The sequence below is a fragment of the Lontra canadensis genome, unplaced genomic scaffold, assembly GCF_010015895.1.
Source record: "Lontra canadensis isolate GAN:19392208 unplaced genomic scaffold, GSC_riverotter_1.0 scaffold74, whole genome shotgun sequence".
Classification (NCBI taxonomy): Eukaryota; Metazoa; Chordata; class Mammalia; order Carnivora; family Mustelidae; genus Lontra; species Lontra canadensis.
This window is the reverse complement of record NW_022631068.1, coordinates 6009279-6033713: the sequence shown is the minus strand read 5'-3', so window position 1 is coordinate 6033713 and position 24435 is coordinate 6009279. Positions and strand designations below refer to the sequence as shown.

The 24435-nt window shown below is 37.5% G+C and overlaps 1 protein-coding gene across 3 annotated transcripts in view; it reads right to left on the bottom strand.

The window, feature by feature from the left end:
* ANO5 (anoctamin 5) overlaps positions 1 to 24207 on the bottom strand; it is a 94958-nt gene extending 70751 nt beyond the window's left edge. Inside the window, exons 1-4 of one of the 3 annotated variants that reach the window (XM_032881216.1) lie at positions 23314 to 24207; positions 14365 to 14411; positions 4265 to 4270; positions 3438 to 3488 (exon numbers count right to left, since the gene is read on the bottom strand). In XM_032881216.1, the coding sequence (XP_032737107.1) occupies positions 3438 to 3488; positions 4265 to 4270; positions 14365 to 14411; positions 23314 to 24136 (927 nt within the window). In that variant the 5' untranslated portion in view covers positions 24137 to 24207. The remainder of the gene's footprint in view (positions 1 to 3437; positions 3489 to 4264; positions 4271 to 14364; positions 14412 to 23313) is intronic. The other 2 variants (XM_032881217.1, XM_032881218.1) reach the window with 2 other exon arrangements.
* Between the last annotated feature and the right edge of the window lie 228 nt (positions 24208 to 24435).

Below are 24435 nucleotides of genomic sequence, written 5' to 3'. Positions count from 1 at the left end.
AGTCCCACATCGGGCTCCCTGCTCTGCAGAGAGCCTGCTTCTCTTTCTGCCTCTCTCCATCTCTCATGAATAAATAAATAAAATCTTTTAAAAAACAACAACAAATAATCCAATTTTAAAATGGGCAGAAGGCATGAATGGACCTTTCTCCATAGAAGACATCCAGATGACCAACAGACACATGAAAAGATGTTCATTACCATCAGGGAAATGCAAATCAAAACTACAATGAGATAGCACCTCACACCTGTCAGAAGGGCTAAAGTGAACAAGACAAGAAACAACAGGTGTTGGGGAGAATTTGGAGGAAAAGGAACCCTCATGCACAGTTGGTGGGAATGCAAACTGGTGCAGCTGCTGTAGAAAATACTATGGAGGTTCTGGAAGGAGTTAAAAAATAGATGGCCCTACCATTCTGTAATCATGCTACGAAGTATTTCCCCAAAGAATACAAAAACACTAATTCAAAGGGACACATGGCACCATATTTTTAGAGCAGCATTAGTCAAAGATAAGAGAAGCAGCTAAAGTGTCCATCGATTGATGAATGGATAAAGAAGACGTGGCATATATATATGTTGGGATATTATTCAGCCATAAAAGGAATAAAATTGTTCCATTTGCAATGACATGGATGGAGCTACGGAGTATAATGTTAAGTGAAGTAAGTCAGTCAGAGAAAGACAAATACATATGATCTCACTCAGACATGGAATTTAAGAAACAAAACAAAGAAGCAAAGGGGAAAAAAGAAAGAGAAAGAAACCAAGAACCAGATTCTTAACTACGAAGAACCAACTGATGGTTTCCAGAGGGGAGGAGGTGGGAGGACGGGTGAAATAGGTGATGGGGATTAAGGAGTGCACTTGTCGTGATGAGAACAGGTGATGTACGGAAGTGCTGAATTGCTGTACTACACACCTGAAACTAATAAAACAGTGTATGCTACCTATACTGGAATTAAAATAAAAACCTAAAAATAAATAAATAAATGCAATGTAGTATCCTGATGGGATCCTGAAATAGAAAAAAGGACATTAGGGAAAAAATACAGAAACCTGAATAAAGTATGGACTTCAGTTAATAATAATGTACCAGTAATAGTTCATTAATTGTACCATACTAATGAAAGATGCTAGTAACAAGGGAAAATGGAAATGGAGTATAAGAAATTTGATGTACTACTATATTCACAGTAAATCTGTAAATCTAAAACTGTACTCAGATTAAAAGTTTATTTGAAAAAGAAGCTTACTCTTTAATTTCCAAAACTTACTGTTTAACCAAAGACAATGTCATCAAAAAAAATGAAATATCATAAATAATTTTCAAATCATTTGGAATCTAGAATTTTAATCACTAGCATATGACATAATGGGGAAATTATTTACAACTCATATCACAGGCAGGAGGATAACAATAAATATGTAAACAGCTCCAAAAAAAAAAAAAAAACTTCAAGAGAAAAAGGAAACACCTAACAGTTTGACAGGAAAATAGACATAATAAATGAACAGAGTTATCCAGAAAAATAAGTTAAAATGACCATCAACATAGGAAAAGATGGATGTCCCACTCATACTGAGAGAAAGGAAAATTTAAACCACACTAAGGCTGCGCTTGGGTGGCTCAGTGGGTTAAAGCCTCTGCCTTCAGCTCAGGTCATGATCTCAGGGTCCTGGGATCAAGCCCTGCATCGGGCTCTCTGCTCAGTGGGAAGCCTGCTTCCTCCTCTCTCTCTGCCTGCTGCTCTGCCTACTTGTGATCTATCTCTCCCTGTCAAATAAATAAAATAAAATCTTTAAGAAAAATAAATAAACCACACTAAGATACACAGCTAACTGATGGATCTCCCAACAGCCACTAACCATCTCAACACCAGACAGGCAAAAATCTAAACTCATGACAACATGCAGGCATCCTCCTACACTTGTTAGAAATGTAAATCATAGGGGAATTTGGCAGTATGTGGCAAAATTACATATGTGTTTATTCTTCTATGCAAAAATCTTATTTGACACTGGACAGAATATTATCAAGACTGACTCTCAAGGGTATTTATTATAACAATATTTATGATAACAAAAGATTAAAAACAACTCAAATGTGCATCAATAAGGGGACTGAATGAATACACCATGCTAAACCCCCACAATGTAATATTATGCAACATACGAATGAATAGGAGTGAAATCTACATACAATATTGCGTGAACTCAGGTTAGGTTAAGTGAAAACAAAGGAACAGACCAGTACATTCAGTATGCTGCCTTTAGTGTAAGTAGTAGGAGGAATATAAATATACAGATGTATGTGTACACACACACATACACACACACACCCATGAATGGAAAAGTAAAGGACACGTTAAAAGGATAACCCAAGTACAAATGATTACTACAGAGGATTAAGAGGGAAAAACAAGGAAGAAAATTTTCTCTGAAAATGCTGCGTTTTACAGTTTCATCCTCACATAGATCTACCTTCAAGCTAATAAAGGTAAATCTATTCACTTTCTTCTTTATGCTTCTTGCTTGCACCAGCCCCTCCAAGTATTTCAAAGGACATTCTAACAATAGGTCCTCATGGTCAAATAGTTTGTAAATTTTTTAAAGTAAATTATTATTGTTCCATTATTCTTCTTAAAGAGTGACAGCAAAATAGCATAAGCTTTAGGTTCCATTAAACCTTATTTGATCTATGGCTTTCAACTTCGGAATCATATAAATGTTTTACATGACTCCCCCCCCCCCAAAAAGAACCAACAAAGTTTCAATTATTATAATTTGATCACCCCACATCCTTCATTCTGGAACATTACAGATCAGTATGCTAACGGAAAGCAAAACATCACCCATGTTAAAATTGTCAGTATAAGAATATAACTCTATTTCCCCATCTTCCCAAACAACATCATTTTTTTTTTACTAAGCAATTAGTGAAAATTTTTAAATCCCTTTACCAACCTCTTAATTGATATTCAAATGTGATTATTAAATAAATTGTACTTCATGGTTATTCTTAGGCATGTACTCAAAGGAGAAAGGACTGAAGGGATGAAACAGGAAGAAAGAATACTGAACTACAGTTCAGAAACTCGAGTTCTAGGCCAGGATCCACCTCTTCAACGTCAGGATGATTTTGGTCAAGTCATTAAGCCTCTGAGATCCTTTATTTTTTTTCTTATTTGTAAAACTGAGAAATTAAAATGCAAGCAAACAACTATGCTTTATATTTTTATGTATTTCTCATAGATACGTTTGATGTTACTTTTTTCCCCATCAGAAGCTGATTTTTTCCCAAAGTAATAAATTCTCAAATATCATGCATGAGGACCTGAAACATAACTGACCTGGGAAAGAGAGCATCACCCGCTCTGACTAAACAATAATACCCCGTTTGTGTCCATGCAGGAAAGTATAGTGATGGCTGCTTACCACTGGTTCTTCACTGATGAGAAAGCTGGTCTCTCTGCTGCTCAGGGACTGCTAACAGTAACATGGGGAGACAGAACGCTGTTAATAACAATGCAAGTGGGGAGGATATACTTTCAACTACAAAAACTCTAGGTTCTCAATACAGAAATACAAAACCTGCAATTCAGAGAACTTACAGAACACCTGAAATTGAATGCAAAACTGTGTGTGTGTGTGTGTGTGTGTGTGTGTGTGTGTGTGTCTGTGCAGGGAGAAAGAGCTTGAGAAAGAATGAGAATTTTGAAGGTAGCTTTATTAAATCAAAAAACCCAAGATGTGGGAAGTGGTTAAGAAACTACTATATCATAGAGAAATTAGCAAAGAGTACCACCCTTTGAATGATGCTGGGTCGTGAGCAGGACCACAAGGAAAGGCAGAATTAACCGGCTATTTCAGGCTTTTCAAAATTTTGGGGGGATTATTGAACTAATATTAATTAAATTAAATAATTAAATAATTTTATTTATTAATTTATTAAATAAAGTAAATACCTTAGGAAACACACCACCAGAATTCTTAAGGATCTACACTTACAACCCAAGAAAAAAGCCAGACTTGTCTATAAATACACACAGAACACTTATAATTAAAGTAATAGCTAGGCCTCTGTATATTGGATTTTAAATCCTCATATTGCCTGATCCACTGCACATCACAGCACAAGTGCCTGGAGCCACACCCGAACACTTCTTGTGGTCTCTGGAGTCAGGCACCAGGGGGTGCTATGGAGAGGCCGCAGTCAGCAAAAAAGAATCTTAAACTCAGAGCTAAATGGGGAATTCACTTACCTGGTTCTTGGAAAATCACAAACAGCATCATTATACCCAGGTGCCACAAGAAAAACAAAAACAAAAACAAAAACAAAACTAATTTATCTGTTTTCTTAAGGAGGACAAGGAAAAGAATTTTGAACACCTATTGATTTTCATATTACGGTATTCAAAATAAATCCCATGAAAAGATAGATGTCATCTATGGTATTAAAGCTATGCTGAAACAGTTGGAAGAACTATGGTAACCTGAGTCAAAGAGTAAATATATGCTCAAAATCCTCTTTTCACTGATGTGTGTTCTGCCTATGGACCTTGAATGAATCCCATTAACTCACCTAAAGACATCAGATTTGAGCTAATGAATATCTCCATCCCTCAATTCTAAAGTAGCAGCCTCTATTAATAAATTGTATACCTATATTTCTGCCTTTAAGATAATATATAAATTTATTATAGCTTCACTTTATGCTGACTCCTCATAAAAAAATCTTTTTCATTTATGGTAGAAAGCGGCCAGTTGTTTACTTAAAAGAAGGTACAAAAAAAAAAATACATTAAATGTCCCCAAAGCAACCAGGCTAGTCACTTTATGATCTCTCCCTTTAAGAAATATGAACCTGTTGTGACTTTCCAATCAAAACCTGTGGGTGTATCTTCAGTTTGCAAAATAAAATTCACATAGGTTCCTTCATATTTTTTGCTGAGTATTTCATTGTTTAATTTGTCACTGACCTTAGTCTCAGGCCAAGGGAGAATCCATGCTGTTCTCAATTCTACATTTCCCCCTTCCATAGCTGTGACTTTACTGTCTCAGGCTGCCTCCTTCCCGGACCCCAACCATTAAGGAATGGAATGAAATGGTACAAAGTGTAATGAAATGAATAAATAGATGAATGATTGATGCAAACTTCCAGTAGCAAAAACAAAAACAAAACAAAACAAAAAGGAGGCAGTATGTAGATCTGTACATCACCATAGAAACTAAGTAGCAATCCCGGCTGTTCTAAACATAGGAAGCAATTGTTTGGAAATTGAAATTCAGGGGGGAAAAAGTACTTCTACACAGGATTTTTTAAAGCAGTATTCTTAAAGAGGTAATACTGTAGAGTGATTAAGAGAGCAAGCTCTAGAATCAGCCTGCTTGGGTTCAGAAGCCCAACACCAGAATTTTATGGGTATAGCAAACTAGTTTAGTCTCATTTTAAAGACTCTTCATAACCTTTTTCTTCAGTTATGCAAAACTAATGACTTGATACATAATCAACTTGAGCAAGTTAACCTCTCCATGCCACAATTTTAGTACAGTGAAATTAAATACGGTAACACGTGGGAAGTTTTCAATATGTGTTGACATTTTAAAATTAATATTTGCTTAATTTCCAGTGATCATATCATAAATTTAATATATTTATCATCCCATAAATTTTTAATTCACATGTATTCTCTGGATCCCCCAAAAAATACGAACAATGTTCAGGGATGACCTACATCAACTGTAGATCAGAGGTAATAGTCTAGAATTCAGTCCTTTTCAAGTTTAAGCAATTGTGAAAGAAGGGATCATTTGAAAGTGTAAGAAAATTTTAAAATAGTGAGCCTAGAATTTATATGTATTCTGTCTTGAATTGAATTCAATTGAATTATTCTGGTCATCTTTGCCTCAATCCAAAGCTTGGGTGAATATTCTCTTATTAATATGTCTTTTTAAAAAAATGGACTACAATGTAGATTTTGCATTTTTATAGCATTTGAGCATTTGAGTCGATAAAAGGAAATCAAATTGGCATTGAGGAAAAGTTACCTAAGTTGTATTTATTTTTTTCTTTTCATTTTGAAATAATTATAGATTCCTAGAAATTTGCAAAGATAGAAGAGAAATCTCATGTGCCCATTACCCAATTTCCCCCAATGATTAATGCCTCGCATACCTATGATACAACCTCAAAACCAGGAAAGTGACATGAGTACAATGTGTGTGCATAGCTGCATAACACTGTGTTGTATCACATCTGTACATCTGAGTAAGAACCAGTCCAATTAATACACAAAGGAATTCTAGCCAGAAGGATCTCCTTTGTGCTACTCCTTTAAGAGTTATGTCTATATTCCTCCCCCAAACATCCATAACCACTAACAAGCACTAATTTTTTCTCCATCTCTATTATATTATTTCAAGAGATATAAAAATGGAATCATACAGTATGTGGCCTTTGAGATTGTTTTTTCGTTCAGCTTAATGCCCTGGAGATCCATCTCAGCTGTGTGCATATCAATAATTGATTCCTTTTATTGGTGGGTAGTAGTCCATGGTGAGCTATGGCACAGTTGATTTAACCGGTCACCTACTGTAGGACATTCGGGTTATTTGTACTCTGGACTACTACAATAAAAGCTACTCAAAACAGTTGTTCCAAGGTTTTCATGTGATTATGTTTTCATTTCTGTGGGATAAATGCCCAGGGGTGTGATTATGGAGTCATAGCGTAGTGTATGTTTAGCTTTTTTTTTTTTTTTTTTTTTTTGGTAAGAAACTGCCCCACAGGGCACCACAGTGGGTTAAGCCTCTCTGCCTTCAGCTCTGGTCATGATCACAGGGTCCTGGGATGGAGTCCCGCATCAGGCTCTCTGCTCAGCAGGAAGCCTGTTTCCTCCTCTCTCTCTGCCTCTCTGCCTATTTGTGATCTCTGTCAACTAAATAAATAAATTCTTAAAAAAAGAAAAGAAAAGAAAAGAAAAGAAACTGCCCCACAGTTTCCTAATGTGACTGTTCCTATTTTCCATCCCTACCAACAATGTCTGAGAGCCCTGGTTTCTTAGCATCTCCACCGCTGTTTGGTATCGTCACTATTTTCCATTTTAGTGGTTCTCGTGGGCATATAGTGATAGCTCACTTTGGTCTTATTTTGCAATTCCTTAATTGCTAGTCATATTGAACATCTTTTATTTGCCAGATGTATTTATTTGCCATCTATATCCTCTTTAAGGAAATATATCATGTATTTCACTCATTGGGGCTGGTTGTTTTTTAATACTGGGTTTTGCTGTTTCTTTATAATACTGTAGATAGGGATCTCTTGTCAGATATGCAGTGTGCACATGTTTTCTCCAGATCTGTGGCTTGACTGTTCCTCTTACCACGATCTTACATAAAACAAAAGTTTTTAGGTTTGAAAAAGTCCAACTTATCAATTTTTCTTTTACGGATCATGCTTTTGTGTCATGTCTAATAGCTCTTTACAAAGACCTACTTCCCAAAGGTTTTCTCCTATTTTTTTCTTCAAAAAGTTGTATAGTTTAATGATTTACATTGAAATCTGTGATGAGTGTTGAACTGATTTTTGTATAAGGTGTGAGGCTAAAGTTAAAGTTCATAATTCTGCCTATAAATATACAAATGTTCAGCACCATTTGCTGAAAAGACTGCTCTTTCTCCATCGAGTTGTTTTTACTCATCTGTCCAAAATCATTTGGGAGTAACTGTGTGGGGCTAGTTCCGAAGTTTCCATTCTGCTTCATTAACCTACATGCCTCTCTCTGGAAATAACACAATATCTTGATTAAACTGTAGCTGAAAAAAAAAAAAAAAAGGATTCCTCCCACTTTCTTTTTTCAAAACTGTTTATCTCTTCTACTTTCTTTGCATTTTCATATAAATTTTAGAACAATTTTGTCTATGTCTATAAAAAGTCTTGCTGAGACTTTGATAGGAATTGGTTAACCCATAAACCGATTTGGGCTTCCATGTGTTTACTGGTCATATATAGAAATGCAATTGATTTCTGTATGAAATTAGCTTCTTTGTTCCAGGAGGGTTTTTGGGGGGTTTTTTGTTTTGTTTTGGTTTGGTTTTGTTTTTTGGAGGGGTTGGTTTTGTTTGTTTGTTTTGTAGTGTTCTTAGATTTTTCTGTTTAGACCACTGTGTCATCTACAACCTGGCAGCGTTTTATTTATTCCTTTCTTATCAATATGTGTTTTGATTTACCTTATTGCAAGAACTTTCAGTACTATGTTTAATAGGAGGGATAAAGGAAGATATTCTTGTCATGTTTTTGACCATAATGGAAAGCATTCAGTCTTTTACTGCTTAATATGATGCTATTGTTTTATGGATGTTCTTTTTCAGGTAAAGAAGGGCCTCTCTATTTCTAGTTTTCTGAGATTAAATATAGATACAGATATAGATATAGATATAGATATATAGATAAATATGTGGGTGTATATATAAAATAAATGTTTTTTCTGAAAAAAGTTAAATCCTCTGATTTTTATTCTTTATCCTTTTTATATAATCAAGTACATCAACTGATTTTTGGAAAACGAATGAGCCTTCCATCATTGGAATAAACGTCACTTGGCTATGGTATTATATTCTTTTTATATTCCATTTGCAAAGTATTTTACTAAGGATTTTTGTGTCTGTGATCATGAAAAATATTAGTCTGTAGTTTTCTCTCTCTTTTTTTTTTGGTACTATTTTTGTTTGGTTTAGTACGAGGGTAATGCAAGCCTCTAAAATGAATTGGGAAGTGTTCATTCCTCTTCTATTGTCTGGAAAGATTGGTATTAATTATTCTTTAAACATTTGGTAGAATTCTCCAGTGAAGCCATCTGGGCCTAGAGATTTCTGTGGGGGAAGAAGTCCTTAAGTTACTCATTTTATTTCCTTAATAATTGTGGAACTATTCATATTATCAATTTAATATTGAATGGGTTAAGATAGTTTGTGATTTTAAGGAATTCATCCACTTTATTTAAGTTGTCAAATTTATATGTGTAGAATTATTCTTAGTATTCCTTTATTGTCATTTTGATATCTACAAAAGCTATAGTGATATGCCTTATTTTATTCCTGATAGTATGTCTATCTCTTCTCTCTCCCTTGCTCTCTCTCTCTCTCCTGTACTTTTTTGGTAAGTCTTGCTAAAGGTCTGTCAATTTTATTATCTTTTCAAAGAAACAGCTTTTCATTTCAATTATTTTCTCTAACATTTTTCAATTTTCAATTCATTGATTTCTACTCTTACCTTTGTTATTTCCATGGTTTTGTTTTCTCTGGGTTTATTTTGCTCTTATTTCTTGAGATGGAAGCTTATTATTGACTTGAGACTTCTCCTTTCTACTAACAAACATTTAGGGCTACAATTTGCCTCTCAGCATTGCTTTGGCTGCACCCCTCAAATGTTAGTATGTTGTACTTTTACTTTTATTCAGTTGAATGTTGTTTTGTTTTGGTTTTGTCTTTTTCTTGAGACTTTCTTTGTCCTTCAGATTGTTTAGAAGTATGTTGTTTAGTTTCCAAGTGTTGGAGCTGCTCCTGTTCTCTCTCTCTCTTACCAATTTCTAGTTTGATTTTATTGTGGTCAAAGAACTAACTCTGCATGATTTGAATTATTTTAAATTTGTTAAGGTTTTTCTATGGCTCTCGCTATGGTATTTCCTGGCATATATTCCATCAACACTTGAGGTGGATATGTATTCTGCTGTTAGGTATAATAGTCAATAAATGTCAATTATATCCCACTGGATAACAATCCTCTCCTATTGTTGAGCCCACCTATATCCTTGCTGGTTTCTATTTAGTTTTTTCATCTGTTGTTAAGAAAGAGGTGAAGTCTCCAATTATAATTATAGAGTTGTGTATTACTTCCTTCCATTATATTAGTTTTTGCTTCACATATTGTGATGCTATTATTTGGTGCATACAAATTTAGCATTGCTATGTCTTACTGTTGAATGGACCCTTTTTATCATTATATAATGTCCCCCTCTGTCCATGGTAATTTTCTATGCTCCAAAGTATACTTCATAGGATATTAATGTAACACCTCTACTTTCTTCTTATTAACATTTGCATATATCTTCAGCCATAATGTATATTTTTAATTCTCTTATTGTCATGCTTTTTAAGCCACTTTTCAAATCTCTGTCTTTCTTACATTTCACGTAATTATTGACACACATTAGAGATTAATTCTTCCTTTTTATTTTTTGGTCTCTATTTGTTCCCTCCATTTTGTGTTTCTCTGTCTTTTCATGACTTCCTGTGGGTTACTGAAATCTTATTTTATAATTCCACTTTTATTTATCGAAAGTTTTTGTTTTTGTTTTTTGTTTTTTTAAAGATTCTGTTTATTTATTTGACAGAGACCACAAGTAGGCGGAGAGGCAGGCAGAGAGAAAGGAGGAAGCAAGCTCTCTGCTGAGTAGAGAGTCTGATGCAGGGCTTGATCCCAGGACCCTGGGATCATGACCTAAGCTGAAGGCAGAGGCTTTAGCCCACTGAGCCACCCAGGTGTCCCTCGAAACAGTTTTTGAGTGTATCTCTTCATATAGTTTTAAAAATGGTTGCTTTTTATATTAAATTATATATACATTACTTATCACAGTTTACATGCTTTCTCTCTCATCTAAGACATAAAATCCTCACCTTTCTTTATATCCCAGACTTTGTTTATAATTATCTTCCATATTTCTCTGCATACACTGAGAACCACATCAGATGTTGTTAAAATTTTTACTTCAACTGTCAAACATAAGTTTGATAAGAGGATAAAATCTTATTTTTATTCTTCCTGTTGTTGTTTTTTTCCTCCTCCCTCATGTTACAAAATTCTTTCTATTTTCTGTTGGAGAACTTCCTTTGATCAATCTGTTAAGGTAGATGTGCTGGTAAAAATTTGTAAAAAGTTTCCTCAGTCTTCCTTCACTTGAGAACGTCTTGCTCATTTCTAAGGATATTTTCACTGGCTGTAGAATTCTGGATTGGCTTTTTTTCTTTTTCTTTTTCTTTCTTTCTTTCTTTCTTTCTTTCTTTCTTTCTTTCTTTCTTTCTTTCTTTCTATTTGAAAAAACATGTGTACCAGTTCCTTCAGCCTCACGATTTCTGATGAGAAATCTAGAGCAATTTTAATTATCGTTCCCTTGTAGTTAAGACATTGTTTCTCTCTCACTGCCTTCAAAATTTTCTTTTTCTTGTATCTAGTTTTGTGAATTGGTGTGAATTTCTTTGGACTTACTTATTTCTGTGGTTCCCTCAGATTCTTGAATTTATAGTTTTAGGTCTTTTGACAAATAAAAATTTCTATTCTATCTCCAGATTCAGTGATTTCTTTTATCCTTTCCACTTTGCTGTTGAGGGTTTTTTTGGTTTGTTTGTTTTTTGTTTTTTGTTTTAATTTCAGTTATTCTATTTTTCAGTTTTAAGCTTTCCATTATGTTCTTCATTAAAACTTCTATTTTTTTTTTTTTTTGCTGAGAATTCTATTTTTTTATTTGTTCAAAGAATGTTCACAAATACTCACTGAAGCATTATTATGTTGCTCTACAATCCTTATCTCAATAATTCTAACATCCGGGTCACCTCAGTGTTGTTATCTGTCTTTTTTCATTCAAGCTGCTATCCTTCTGGTTCTTGGTATTACATGTGACTTTCCTCTAGAAATCAGGACTTTAGAACTTTCGAGTATTATATTATGAGTAGATTTTATTTAAACCTTTTGTTTTTTTTAATATTTTATCTATTTATTTGAGACACACAATGGGAGGAGAGAGCGTGAGAGGGGAGAGGTCAGAGGGAGAAGCCAACCCCCCTGCCGAGCAGGAAGCCCGATGTGGGACTAGATTCTGGGACTCTAGGATCATGACCTGAGCCGAAGGCAGTTGCTTAACCAACTGAGTCACCCAGGCGCCCCAAACCTTATGTTTTATTAAGTCCCCTCTGATACTACTCTGGTGGTATCTGATCACTAGCTGATGCAAGTAGAAGTCCAGGTTCCCCACTCAGCCTCTGTGGACATGAAATGGTCATAAAGGTGGTAGAAGTGTTTCTCATTAATGCTGGCTGGTGTTGGGGGTTCAAACTTACCATCGGACCTTCACTGATCCCAAGCTGGCTAGAAAGGGCAAGGGTGCCTCCTCCTGTTCCCCACATGGCCTTCACTGTCAGGGAGAGATAATGAGGTGGCTTTTCTCCCAGACCGTGGTGAGACTACTGGCTCTCCATTGGGCTACCTCTAATACCAACCTGACAAAAGGGTTGGGCACCTTATTGCTACTGATGAGAGAGGAAGTCTAGCTGCTTACATGGTCTCCACTGACTTCATGCAGGGGATTGTGAGAGATGGACATGTTAACATCCAGTGGGAATGAAAGTCCTGGCTCCTCATTCAGAGTTCTTTGACACAAACTCTAGGAGGATTTGGGGCATCCTGTTATCACCAGACAGGGGTTAAAGCCTAGTCTCCTCACTAAAACCCAGCGAACTAACTTCAGTGTTGTCCCTTGGGTCCTGAGGTCACTAGACAGTTTTCTTCCTCTCTCTAACTTTCAGAGTCTTCTTGTTTTATATATAATGCCCAGGTTTTTAGTAGTATTTAGCAGAAGGAACAGGGAAATTTTTTTCTATTTCATCTTTCTGGAAGTAAAAGATACTTTTGGACTGATTAATTTGATAATATACTCATTTAATAATTCCAACCTTTATTAGGCATTCTTTAATTATGTTTCAGAGAGATGCTATTTTTACTCCAAAGTACTTTATATGAAAAAAGTTAAGTCAAATGTAAAGCCTTAAAAATCTAAGCAAAATTGTTTCAAATGAAGACCCATCCAAGGTTGAAAGCAAGGAAGCAATATCCATTGCTTTTTAAATATGCAAAGAGATAAGGAACAGAATAAATATGACTTGATGGAATTGTTTTTCTATTATAGAAGTTTACGTCTAGAGTGTGTGTATGCAAATGAAAGATACACACAGAAGCAAAGAAATGAACTGTAATTGAAATTAACTTCAGCAATGCATATAGAGATCTGTGAGGAGTCTATTACTATTATGTCAATATGAACAACATGAAAATGACAATCTATTTATTACCATTTAAATTGGATCAGTAAATCTCATATGATAACTGTTTCTTCCATCCACTCCAGAGACATACAATATTTTCCTGTTATTTTTCACATAGTGACCTTGATTCACTTACTTATTTAATAAATATGTTCCCTGGGTCATATTACATCACTTTAAGTTGTGGAGACTCTGCTTTGTGACAGTGTTTTCAAACTTCAGTAACAATAAAGATCACTTGGGGTGTTATTTTAAATCATGACTCTATAACATTATTCCCCAGTAATATGATCAGCAGTCCAAGATTGGGCCCAGGAGTCTACATTTTAAAGAAAATTTTAATATAATTGTTATTCAGGTGGTCTACAAACTACACTGTAAAAGTCACTGAACTAAATGATTTTCATAGTCCCCTGGGTTGCCATATTCTATTTCTCCCAGCATTCTGGTCACAGGTTTTAAAGGAATCCCATAACTTCTGTAAATCTTAAGTCAACCAGCTTATTCAGTCCATCTATCTGGTGGGTTGTGTTTTCCAGGGTGCGAATTTCAGTCATTCTTAAAAAACTATCTATTTTTAAAGAACTTTTTTCCTATCTGGCTCAACACCCCAACCCAATTCAAAGAAGCCTGCTTCTGTGAGTGCTTCTGTGTCAGCTAGAGCCTATCAGAAAGATTATTTTATCCGAAATATCTTTAGAATGCCTATACTCTGTATACAAGACATGTGAATTTTTAGTATATTTTTGCAAGTTTATATAAATAAAATAAGGCCTTTAGTTTTTTTTTTACCTTTACAACTTGTATTTAATTTTATTATTATTTAATATATGTACTTAATTTGAGTTGAGTCATTCAAATGTAGCATAGTCATCAATAAGCATTCTTCACATACCAATAAGGGTAACATAAAAAGCTGTCACATATCCCACCCACATTATACTCTAACAAAGTTAAGCCAAATATTCTTCTCTTATACTGCAAGACTCAGAATATCTGAGTTTGTTTCACAGGGAGCCTCAAAACTAATCCAAACTTTTATTTGCCGCCTTATCACATCTAGAAAGATCGAATATTAAATCTGTATGAAATATGGAATTTGCTTTCCTTACCAAAAACATGAATAGATCAGAGGACAAAATAAGAAGAATGTAGTATGAGTAAATAATAAATTACAAAGACCCAAGTGTTCAGATGAAGTACATTTCTAACCTTGTCTTGATTTTCTGTTCTGACTTATAAGAAGCGAATACATACACATTTAACTTACCTCATTCATTCCGAAAACATATTCTGCTTCTATATTGGATAGTCTCTCTAAATTAAATAAGAAAGGAAAAAAAAAAAACATGTTAGAATGACCAACTGATCAGAATAGGTTAAAAGTCTACATGAGGAGAAAAAAGAAATTCCAAAATTAAACAAAAATGTTCAAAGAAAAAACACCAGAAGGAAGCATCCAAAACCTTCCTGGAGTGAAGTTGTTCAAAATAGCTGTTAGTAGAAGTCAGCACCAAAAACTGTCTATAACCCGGGGAAAAATAAACACTGATGTGTAAAGTATAATCTTACCCACTAAGAAATAAAATTAACTCTAATAAATGCAGTTATTAATCTGTAGCCACAAAACTGCAAAGAGGAAAGCATCCAATAGGGATGTCCATCGTTACCTGTTAGTTTTCACTGTGTGAGATTTAATATTCTGTCAGCGTGGTCTCCTGGAATTGAACCAAACTGTCTGCAAGGAAAGCACTGAAGGACACCACCAGTTCTAAACAGGCCAAATGACTTTCCTCATACACATGAGTATCTTTGTGATAGTTATGTGTTAAGTCATTTGGGCTGAAATACATCCTCGAATAAGTTTCTGATGCTAAAAAAATTAAACATAGAAGATTTTTATTCTCTAGTGATTCTACATTGGAGAAACACTGAGAAATACTTTTCAAGTCAGAACCTTCCTATATAAAAACATTTTTTGGAGAAAATCACAATAGGAATGGAATAAAGGGCCATCCACAGTAACTCTAACCTTAGGAAGTGTTCATATATTTTCTAAAAATATACAAAATACAAATCTACCACTTGTATACCTCTTTCTATTTCTTTTTTCTTTCTTTTTTTTCTGTCCTTTCCCCAATTTTTTATTGTGTAAAATATAGATAACAAACTTTACTATCTAACCATTTTTAAGTGTATTAAATATATTCATAATATTGAGCAACCATCACCACCATCTATCTCCAGAACTAAATTTTATAAAACTTAAACACAATACCCATTAACAATAACTCCTCATTCTCCTCTCCTCCAGTCCCTGGCAACCACCATTCTACTTTCTGTCTCTACAGTCTTGACTACTCTATGTACCTTATAAAAGTGGAATCATACAGAATTTGCCATTATGTGAGTGGTTTATTTCACCTAGCAAGGTTCATCAATGCTGTAGCATATATCCTTCCTTTTTGAGGCTACATAATATTCTACTGTATGTGTATACCATCTTTTATTTATCCATCCACTCATCTGTTAATGAACACTTGGACTGTTTCCATATTTTAGCTATTAGGAATAATGCTGCTATCAACATGGCTGTAAAAATATCCCTTTGAGATCCTCCTTTCAATTATTTTGAGCATATACTGAAAAGTGGAATTGCTGGATTGTATGGTGATTCAATTTTTAGTTTTCTGAGGAACTGCCATATTGTTTTCCACAGCAACTCTACCATTATACATTCTCACCAACAGTCCTTAAGATTCTAATGACTCCACATTCTCAACAAATCCTTTTACTTTTTTGTTTTTTTGATAGTGGCCATTTTAATGGCTTTGAGGCGGTAGCTCACGTTAGTTTTGATTTGCACTTCACTAATGATTTTGCTATCGAGCATCTTTTCATGTTCTTATTGGCCAATTTTATATTTTTATGTATGTGTATCCAAATCCTTCGCCTGTTTTTTAACCAGAATTTTTTTTATTGTTGAGTTTCAGGAGCTCCTTATATATTCCGAATCAGATATATGATTTGGAAACATTTTCTCCCACTCTGAGATATTTTGATCCATTTTGAGTTAACTTTTGTATATGGTGGTGGTAAGGGTCCAATTTCATTCTTTTGTATGTGGGTATCCAAATTTCCCAGCACCGTCTGATGAAAAAACTGTCCTTTCCCCAGAAGTCACTTGATCATATATGTGAGAATTTGTTTCTGGGCTTTCTATTTTATTCCATTGGTCTATGTCTGTCTTCATGCCAGTTCCACACTGTTTTTATTACTATAGCTCTGTGGTAAGTTTAGAAATCAGGGAGTGTGAATCTTCCAGCTTTATTCTTCTTCTTTTTTTTTTTTTTAAGATTTTATTTATTTATTTGCCAGACAGAGATCACAAATAAGCAGAGAGACAGGCAGAAAGGGGGAAGCAGGCTCCCTGCTAAGCAGAGAGCCTGATGTGGGGCTCAATGCCAGGACCCTGGGATCATGACCAGAGCTGAAGGCAGAGGCTTTAACCCACTGAGTCACCCAGGTGCCCCTTATTCTTCTATTTTAAGATTGATTGTCTATTCAGCATTCATTGAGAGTTCCTATGAATTTTAGGATGTGTTTTTCTATTTCTGCAAAAAACATCATTGGAATTTTAATAGGGACTGCACTGAATCTATAGATCACTCTGGTTAGTATTGACATCTTATTAAGTCTTCCAATCTATGAACATGAGGTATGTTTGCATTTTTAAAATTTTTTTTCAGGAGTGTTTTATAGTTTTATTTATATAAGTCTTTCAATCTTTGGTTAATTCTTAAATATTGTTCTTTTCTTAAGTTTTCATTTTAATTTCAGTTAGTTAACAGTGTTACATTAGTTTCAAGTGTACAATATAAAATTTCAACAGTTCCATACATCTCCCAGTGTTCATCACAAGTGCACTCCTGGATTAAAGACCCAAATGTCAGACCTGAAACCACAAAAATCCTGGAAGGCAGTAACTTTTTTGACATTAGCTGTAGCAACCTTTTTGTTGATATGTCTCTTATTCTGTAAATAGGATTGTTTTCCCAATTTCCTTTTCAGATTGTTCATTGTTAGTGTACAAAACCGCAACTGTATTTTTGTGTAGTGACTTTGTATTCTGCTTTTATCAATGCATTATAGGTTCTAAGAGGTTTTGGGGGGTACTTTTTTAGGGTTTTCTACATATAAGATCATATCATCTGTGAATAGAGAGGATTTTAATTGTTCTTTTCCAATGTGGATGCCTTTTATTTCTTTTTCTTGCCAAATAGTCTGGTGAGAACTTCTAATACTATTTTTAATAGAACAGGTAAAAATGGAAATCCTTAGTAAATAACAACAGACATAACTCACATAAACAAAAGCTCTTTGAGGTTCCTAATAATTGTTTAAAGTATGAAGAGAGATCCTGAGATCAAAAAGTTTGAGATGTGCTATCTTAGGTATACTCAAAAGAAATACAGGCATTATGGGAATGTACAAGAATGTCCATAAAAGTATTGCTGGGAATATCATCTCAATATCATCATGCTGGGAATCATCTCAAATATCCAGAAATAGTGAAATGGATAAATAGAAGTATGTGATATTATAGCCAATAATATATATAATAATACTAGATATTGTATCTAGTAACAAAATTGAATGAATTTCAATTATATGCAAAAAGATGGATAAATCTCCAAAAAATATTATTTAGTTAAAAAAAAGGGGGGGGGGGCAGAAACTTTAATATTTCACTTACATAAAGTTAATTATGCAAAACCCAAGTATGTTACTTAAGGATGAATACTTAAAGGCAGATATTGTTTAGAGATAATTCTCTGTGGGTCTCTCATGTTTCTGTGTTTCTTGCAAGTGAGACATTGACTGCCCTCTGTTCTGGATTATCTTTTAAAGGATCCTGGTTGAGTGAACACCTTGGAGGATACAGCATCTCCTTCTGTAGCAAAGGGCAGGTTTGCTCACATCTGGGACTACTGCAGTAGTGTCTTCCTCCAGAGCAAACAGAAGGCATAATTACCGACTAGAACAAAAGGCTCAAGTTCCTTAACTTGAGACTGCTCTCCTGTATTACAACCCACCACATACGCAGGTATTTTCTGGGTCTCTTTGAGTTGATTTTTGGCAACTTGGGCCCAAGAAATGGGAAGAAAATCCTGCTACTCGGGCTACTGTGAATGCTGTGAGTAATAAACTGTCCTTTGTCTCTGATCCATGTGTCTTATATCTTCTACCAGTATCCATGAAACTGTAATGGGATATTCTGTTAACTTCCAGCTTCAGACCTTTAACAGTTCTCAATATTGGATCATTAACATAACAATGATAATAATGTGATAATAGCCAACATGTGTTGATTCTCCATTGTTAAGAAGTTTCAGTTCTGCAGAGGAAGCAGACCAAAACTTGAGATAAATGCTATAAACAGAGCTGGGCAGGGGAGTAATTTACATATGAGAAATTCAAAAAATCTCTCTGAGGCAGGAATATATACACTGAGATCTGAAAGTTGAGCACACATCGCTTCTCAGCCTTTTGGCTAAGATCAAGTATGAAAGTTGAGCACATTCAAGCCGTATGAGAACACATAAAGTCTGGAAGGCAGGAATGGTTTTGACGTGTTCAAAGAAGCGAAGGTCAAGCTGGAGATGAGGAGGTGAGGTTGAGGGGCAGGACAGAACAGAGACGCACAGAGTTGGGGACAGTTTGTGGAAGACTCTGTATACCTGTTTTTTTTTTTTTTTCCTAAGTAAAAAAGCCACAAAAGAGCTTTTGTTGTTGTTCTTGTTGTTGTTTTTAAGTAGACTCCAAGCTCAGGGTAGAGCTCAATGCAGGGGCTTCAACTCATGACCCTGAGATCAAGACCTGGGCTGAGATCAAGAGTCAGATGCTGAACCAATGGAACCACCAGTTACCCCCACAAAAAACTTTTAAGTCATATTTATTTTTACACTGTATGGAAAGCACAGGTCCCTCAGTGAAGAATGGGTTAAAAGGAAGGCACAGGGATGGACCAAAGAGACAAATTAGGAGTTGCTGCAGTAAACCAGTAAACCAGGAAGAAGGTGTGGCTGTCTCTGCTGCAGTGGGGGCAAGTGTGTGTGAAAACACATCAATGACTCACAGATACTTATGTAAACATTTGAAATAAACTGCTGTCGAATTTCAGATGTACAAGTTGAGGACCCTCCTAGGCTTGAGCAATTTGAGAAGATTCTATTTAATAAAATGGGTAAGATTGTTAACGGTGGGCAAATACAGGAGAGGCTGCCATTGGCTGCCCAGAAGTATCCTTTCTCCACCTTCCTCTTCACTAATAAAATGCTAATTACTGGTGAAGCAATGTGCTCTAGCAAAACCAAAAACAAAACAAAACGCACATATCCCAGCCTTCCTTGCATAAATTGAAATTTATATGCATAAATTGAAAGCCTCCAAGTATCATATACCTGGGATTAATGTCCACCTCATCCGGTCTGTGCAAGCATTAAATGAGATAATGCATGTGAAGTGTTTCATGCAGCTATGAGGGTGCAGAGGTCAATGAATCTAAGTTATTTTTATTGATATTGTTATTATTATTAGGATATATTCTGTTACTGATTTTCAAATCTTAAATTCTTTGAGATAAATTTGAGAGTGTCAGAATAAAGACAAAAGAATTTCCTTGGTATTTAGATCTTTTTTTGTTGCAGGGTCTGCTATTAAAAAGTCAATAGCAAAAGCAATAGCAAAGCACAAAAACTAAACTGTGGCTATAGCTATATCATTTAACTTTTCCAAGTGCAGGCTTTCTCATCTAAAAGACTAAAAGTATAAATAAAAATTATTTAAAAGATATAAAACATGGTCCAGCACCATCACCAAAATGTTTTACCCATGAGTACTGTCTAGATGTAGAGCTCAAAATTAACCAATATGGTGACCACCTTTCACTGGATTTTTTGAATGAGAAAAAAACCGATCTAGCAAACTCTTATAATAAGCACACAAAAAATAGAATTCCAAGGAAAACATGCTTTGTCTTTCAATGTAGGGTACTTGAATTCTGACTTAGGAGAGGCTTTTATTTTCTTGAGAACAAAAAGAGTCATTATGCACAAGAATTGTTCAGAATACAGAGGGAAGAAGTGCAAGCCTTAAGCTAGGATTATAGAGTATTTTAGAATTCTGTTTTTTAGAAGAGAGAGTTGAAAAACTGTAAGCACTAACCCTTCCTTCTCCTTAGCATTTTTGCTGCATTTAACATAAAACAACTCCTAGAAACAAAACATTTTCAAGTTGCTATCTGAGCTGGATGCAGTGTGTTTATTTGAGAATGTGGAAAAGGGAGAACACAAGCTCCTCCAGGTTATTTCCTACCCCTACTAATTCTCTTACCCATTTCCCTTTCAACTTGCTTTCCTTCCTTAGAACTAACAACTCTCTTCTTCCTTAACTAACTATTGCTCATTTTTCACACTGTATCCTTCCTGACATTCTCCTTTCAGTGCTGGCCTGAAACCTCCTCCTCTGTCCGGTGTTTGAATCCTTCCTGCTCCCCCCCCCCCCCAATGGTGCCCTCTCTGGGTACCCAGCCCAAATACATCACCCTTTGTGAGAGGGCAAGCCCCCAGAGCCAGGTGGGACACACTTTGTAAACTCTCCCCTTTTTTGAAAAGCAGAAAGATTAGAAAAAAACAGATATATTTCCTCACACACTGTGCTCTCTCACACATAGTGCACACTAGCTCTGTCTCTCTGACACACACATGCACAATCAGATGCTCGCACATGCCAGAGACGCAAACTGTCACACTCACTCACAAAGTATGAAGTTGTCATAATTACACATAATCACCAAACCTTTGTCAAAACAAACATATCTGAGGCAGGATGTGAAGCCAACAACTCTTAAGTCAGCCTCTTGTCATTCCTCTGGCATCCTCTAAAATCAGTAGAAATAATTACACTCTTCCTATGGGCTTGAAACCAGAGATATAAAAGGTTTAACATCAAATGCTATGGAGAATCATAAAATATGAGCAAAAGTAAAGCCAACCCAAAGACTGGGCTTTGAGTTTTCTCTGAAAGCACATTGCTAAGAATACACACTCCAACAAACCCTGAGCCCAAAAATAGCCCTTGCATTTACCAAATAATCTTCTCAGTTTACACCTCTTCCAGCAGCCTAAAACAAAATGCATACAGTCAAATATTCACAATCCTAAAGGAAGGGTGGTTTGGCTAAATACAATGCTTAAGGCAGTTGTAAAGATTCAAGCAACTTTACATTCAACTTTACTTGTATCTTTTCTAATGTTAAACCCTTAAAACTGTCTTTTGCCATGTTGAATGTGTCATAAACTAACTAAAGAATGAATATTTCAAATCACAACTTCCTTACAATGTCAAGCAGTCAATAGTTCAATTTCAGCAACACTGACATTTTACCAGCAGTATCTGTTTATGAACTATTTAAACATTGTTATACTTGGGGTGCCTGGATGGCAAGGTTGGTTAAGTGACCAACTCTTGGTTTCCAGTCAGGTCATGATCTCAGGGTCCTGAGATTGAGCCCTGAATCGGGCTCAATGCTCAGTGCAGAGTTTGAGGTTCTCTCTCCCTCCCCTCTGCCCCTCACTCATTCTCTCTCTCTCTCACAAAAGTAAATAAATAAATCATTAAAAAGTACACATGCAAACACACATATACACATATATATTTACTCATTGCCTTTACAATTCAGTTTAAAAATTATTAGATAGTGGGAAAACAGTTAACTGGATAAGATTGATTGCTTATGTATTCAATTTTGAAGAAAATAAACAAAGAAAATGTAACAAATCCTAGAAACACCTCATTAACTATTATGTCTAAAAGGTAAAATGTTGGCATTCTGTCTCTAGGAAAAAACGTGTGTTCATGCAAAAACTTGTCCATGAATTTTAGAGCAGCATTATCTGTGGTGATGGAAAAAAAAGGTACAACCCAATTTTCCACCAACTGATGACTAGATAAAATGTGGTATGTCTATAATGATGGAGTAGTACATCACAATAAAAAGGAAGGAGGCAAATTACAACAGGGATGAACTTCAGAAACATTATGGTAAGAGACAGAAAACAGTTACAAAAGACCACACATTGAAGTGTCCGGAATAGGTACATTTGGACAGTAAATAGATTAATAACTGCCTAGAACTAAGTGTAGGAAGTAGGGGGATGGGGAGTGACAGCTAAGGTTTCTATTGGCTAAGGTTTCTATTTGAGGAGATGATTGCAAAACCGTAAATACACTAAAAAGCACCGATTGTACACTTTAAATAGATGACTTACGGTATCTAAATCACATCTCCATAAAACTGTTAAGAAAAGAAAGGAGGACTCAAAAATGCATTGTATTTCTTGGTGACTCTGAAGACTCAATAATAAGGCCTACTTGGATGTTTTATCACTTAAAAAAACTGTTTCCATGTTCAGTCCTAATACCAAACAAGACATGAAAAGAGAGTGTCTCGGAGGGAAGTGAGTGTCATTGAGAGTCCTGGAGATAGTCCCCAAAACATACGTGCATTCTTAGGCATATGTGTGTACTGAAAAAGATCCACAGAACATAGGTCTGTGCAACGGCCTTAGCAAACAATGAACATACATTTCTCAACGGAACTGAAGATTCAGTGAAAGCCAGTAAAACAGCAGCGTTTCCAGGTGCACAAGAATCTCAAGCCCATGGACCGTAGGGTCTGCCCCTCGCGTAATTACCAAGGATCTCGCAGCTTGATCAGTAATTGGCAAATGAAGAGAGGCAGAACTGGGGGCTAGCTCCGTACACCGGGGACCGCTGTCACACATCCAAACCGCGGCTCCGCGTGGGAGCCTGAGGCCAGAGCGCCACAGCCCCCGCGGCCAACGCGCTCGCCTCGCCGCCCGCATTAGTGCACCGCCCGGCGGCGCACACTGGAGCAGCACGGCGGTCTCGGAACCTCCGGGTTCCCGGCTAGCAGGTCCCCGGCTAGCGCGAGCGGCAGGGGAAATCACGGAGCGCTGACACCCAGCCACCCGCCGGGGTTAGGGACTGTGCGTCTTGCAGCCGCTGTCTCGCGCAGGGCACGCCACCCCGAGAACGTCCCCGGGATCCAGGCCGCAGGGCCGCCAACGTCCCCCGGGGTCCCCGCGCGCCCAGCCCGGCCCTCCCCCGCGCCATTGAGACCGCCGGCTCCTACCTTCCTCCTGCACCATCTCCAGGACGTCTGGATCGCCCATCTTGGCCAGCTCGTTAATGACACTGACCGAGTGGCGGCAGATGGGCCACTGCGACTGGAGGTGAGGTCTGGGGTAGACGTTGAATCGAACCGTGGCCCGCTGGCTCTGCTGCCCCGACACCCAGTTGCCCAAGTTTTCGTCCGTCTTCACTTTGAGCACCTCCCTCGGCTCGGTCCCCACCAGCGTCGGGTTCTTCAGCCAGTTGGGCTTCTTCTCCAGCTTGTACTTACTCTGGAGCAGCCTCGCGCCCTTGGCCCTGCGCTTCACCTCCCTCTCCCGGTAGCGCTCCTGGGTGCCCTCCCAGTACCGTTCCCGGAGCTTCCTGGGCCCCGGGACGCCCAGGCTCCACAACTCCTCCTCTGGGCTGCTGATACTCAGGGCCTCCCGGGACTGCCCCTCGGCTTCCACCGGGTCCCTTTCTCCCCGCCCCTCTCCGCCGCTCCCTCCCTCCAGCCCCGCCACCGCCCCTCCCCCGGGGGCCGCCCTCTCCCCGCCCGTCTCCTCGGAGGGCTCCCACCCCGCCCGCCCTGCTCTGCTCCCGCCGCCCGAGTCCGTGGGCCTCGGCTCCTTCGCCTCCTCAGTGTCCGTCGCCTCCGGGACCCCCGGGGGCCCCGCCGCCTCCCGGCTTTCTTGGCCGCTCAGCCCCATCAACAGGTCTCGCTGGTCCCCTTCTACCCGGTTGGCCCACACCCAAGACTGCTGTACCTCCTCGGCTGCCTCCTCCCATCTCTCCGAACCCTCCTTCTCCGGTCTCCGCCGACCGGCCGGGTCCTCCTCTTCCATCTGCCCAGCCCTCCGCCTTCCGCGGGTGGCACTCGGAGGGAGCCCCCCTCCCAGTTGAGGAGTTATTTTTTGTCGGGGGAAGAAAAGCCCCCTTCCCTTAAGGGGGCTCCTGCCTTAAGCACGGCGCGTGGGCGGGGCTCCGTAGCCTGCAGCCCCTCCCTCCCCGCCTCTGCCACCTGCCGCGCGACTCTTCAATTTTCTCCCTTGGGCCTCTTTCCTGGGCCTAAACCAATCTCTCTAATATAGTTGGGGGCAAGTGCAGACGTTTTTTGTTATTGTTGTTGTTGTTTTACCCGAGT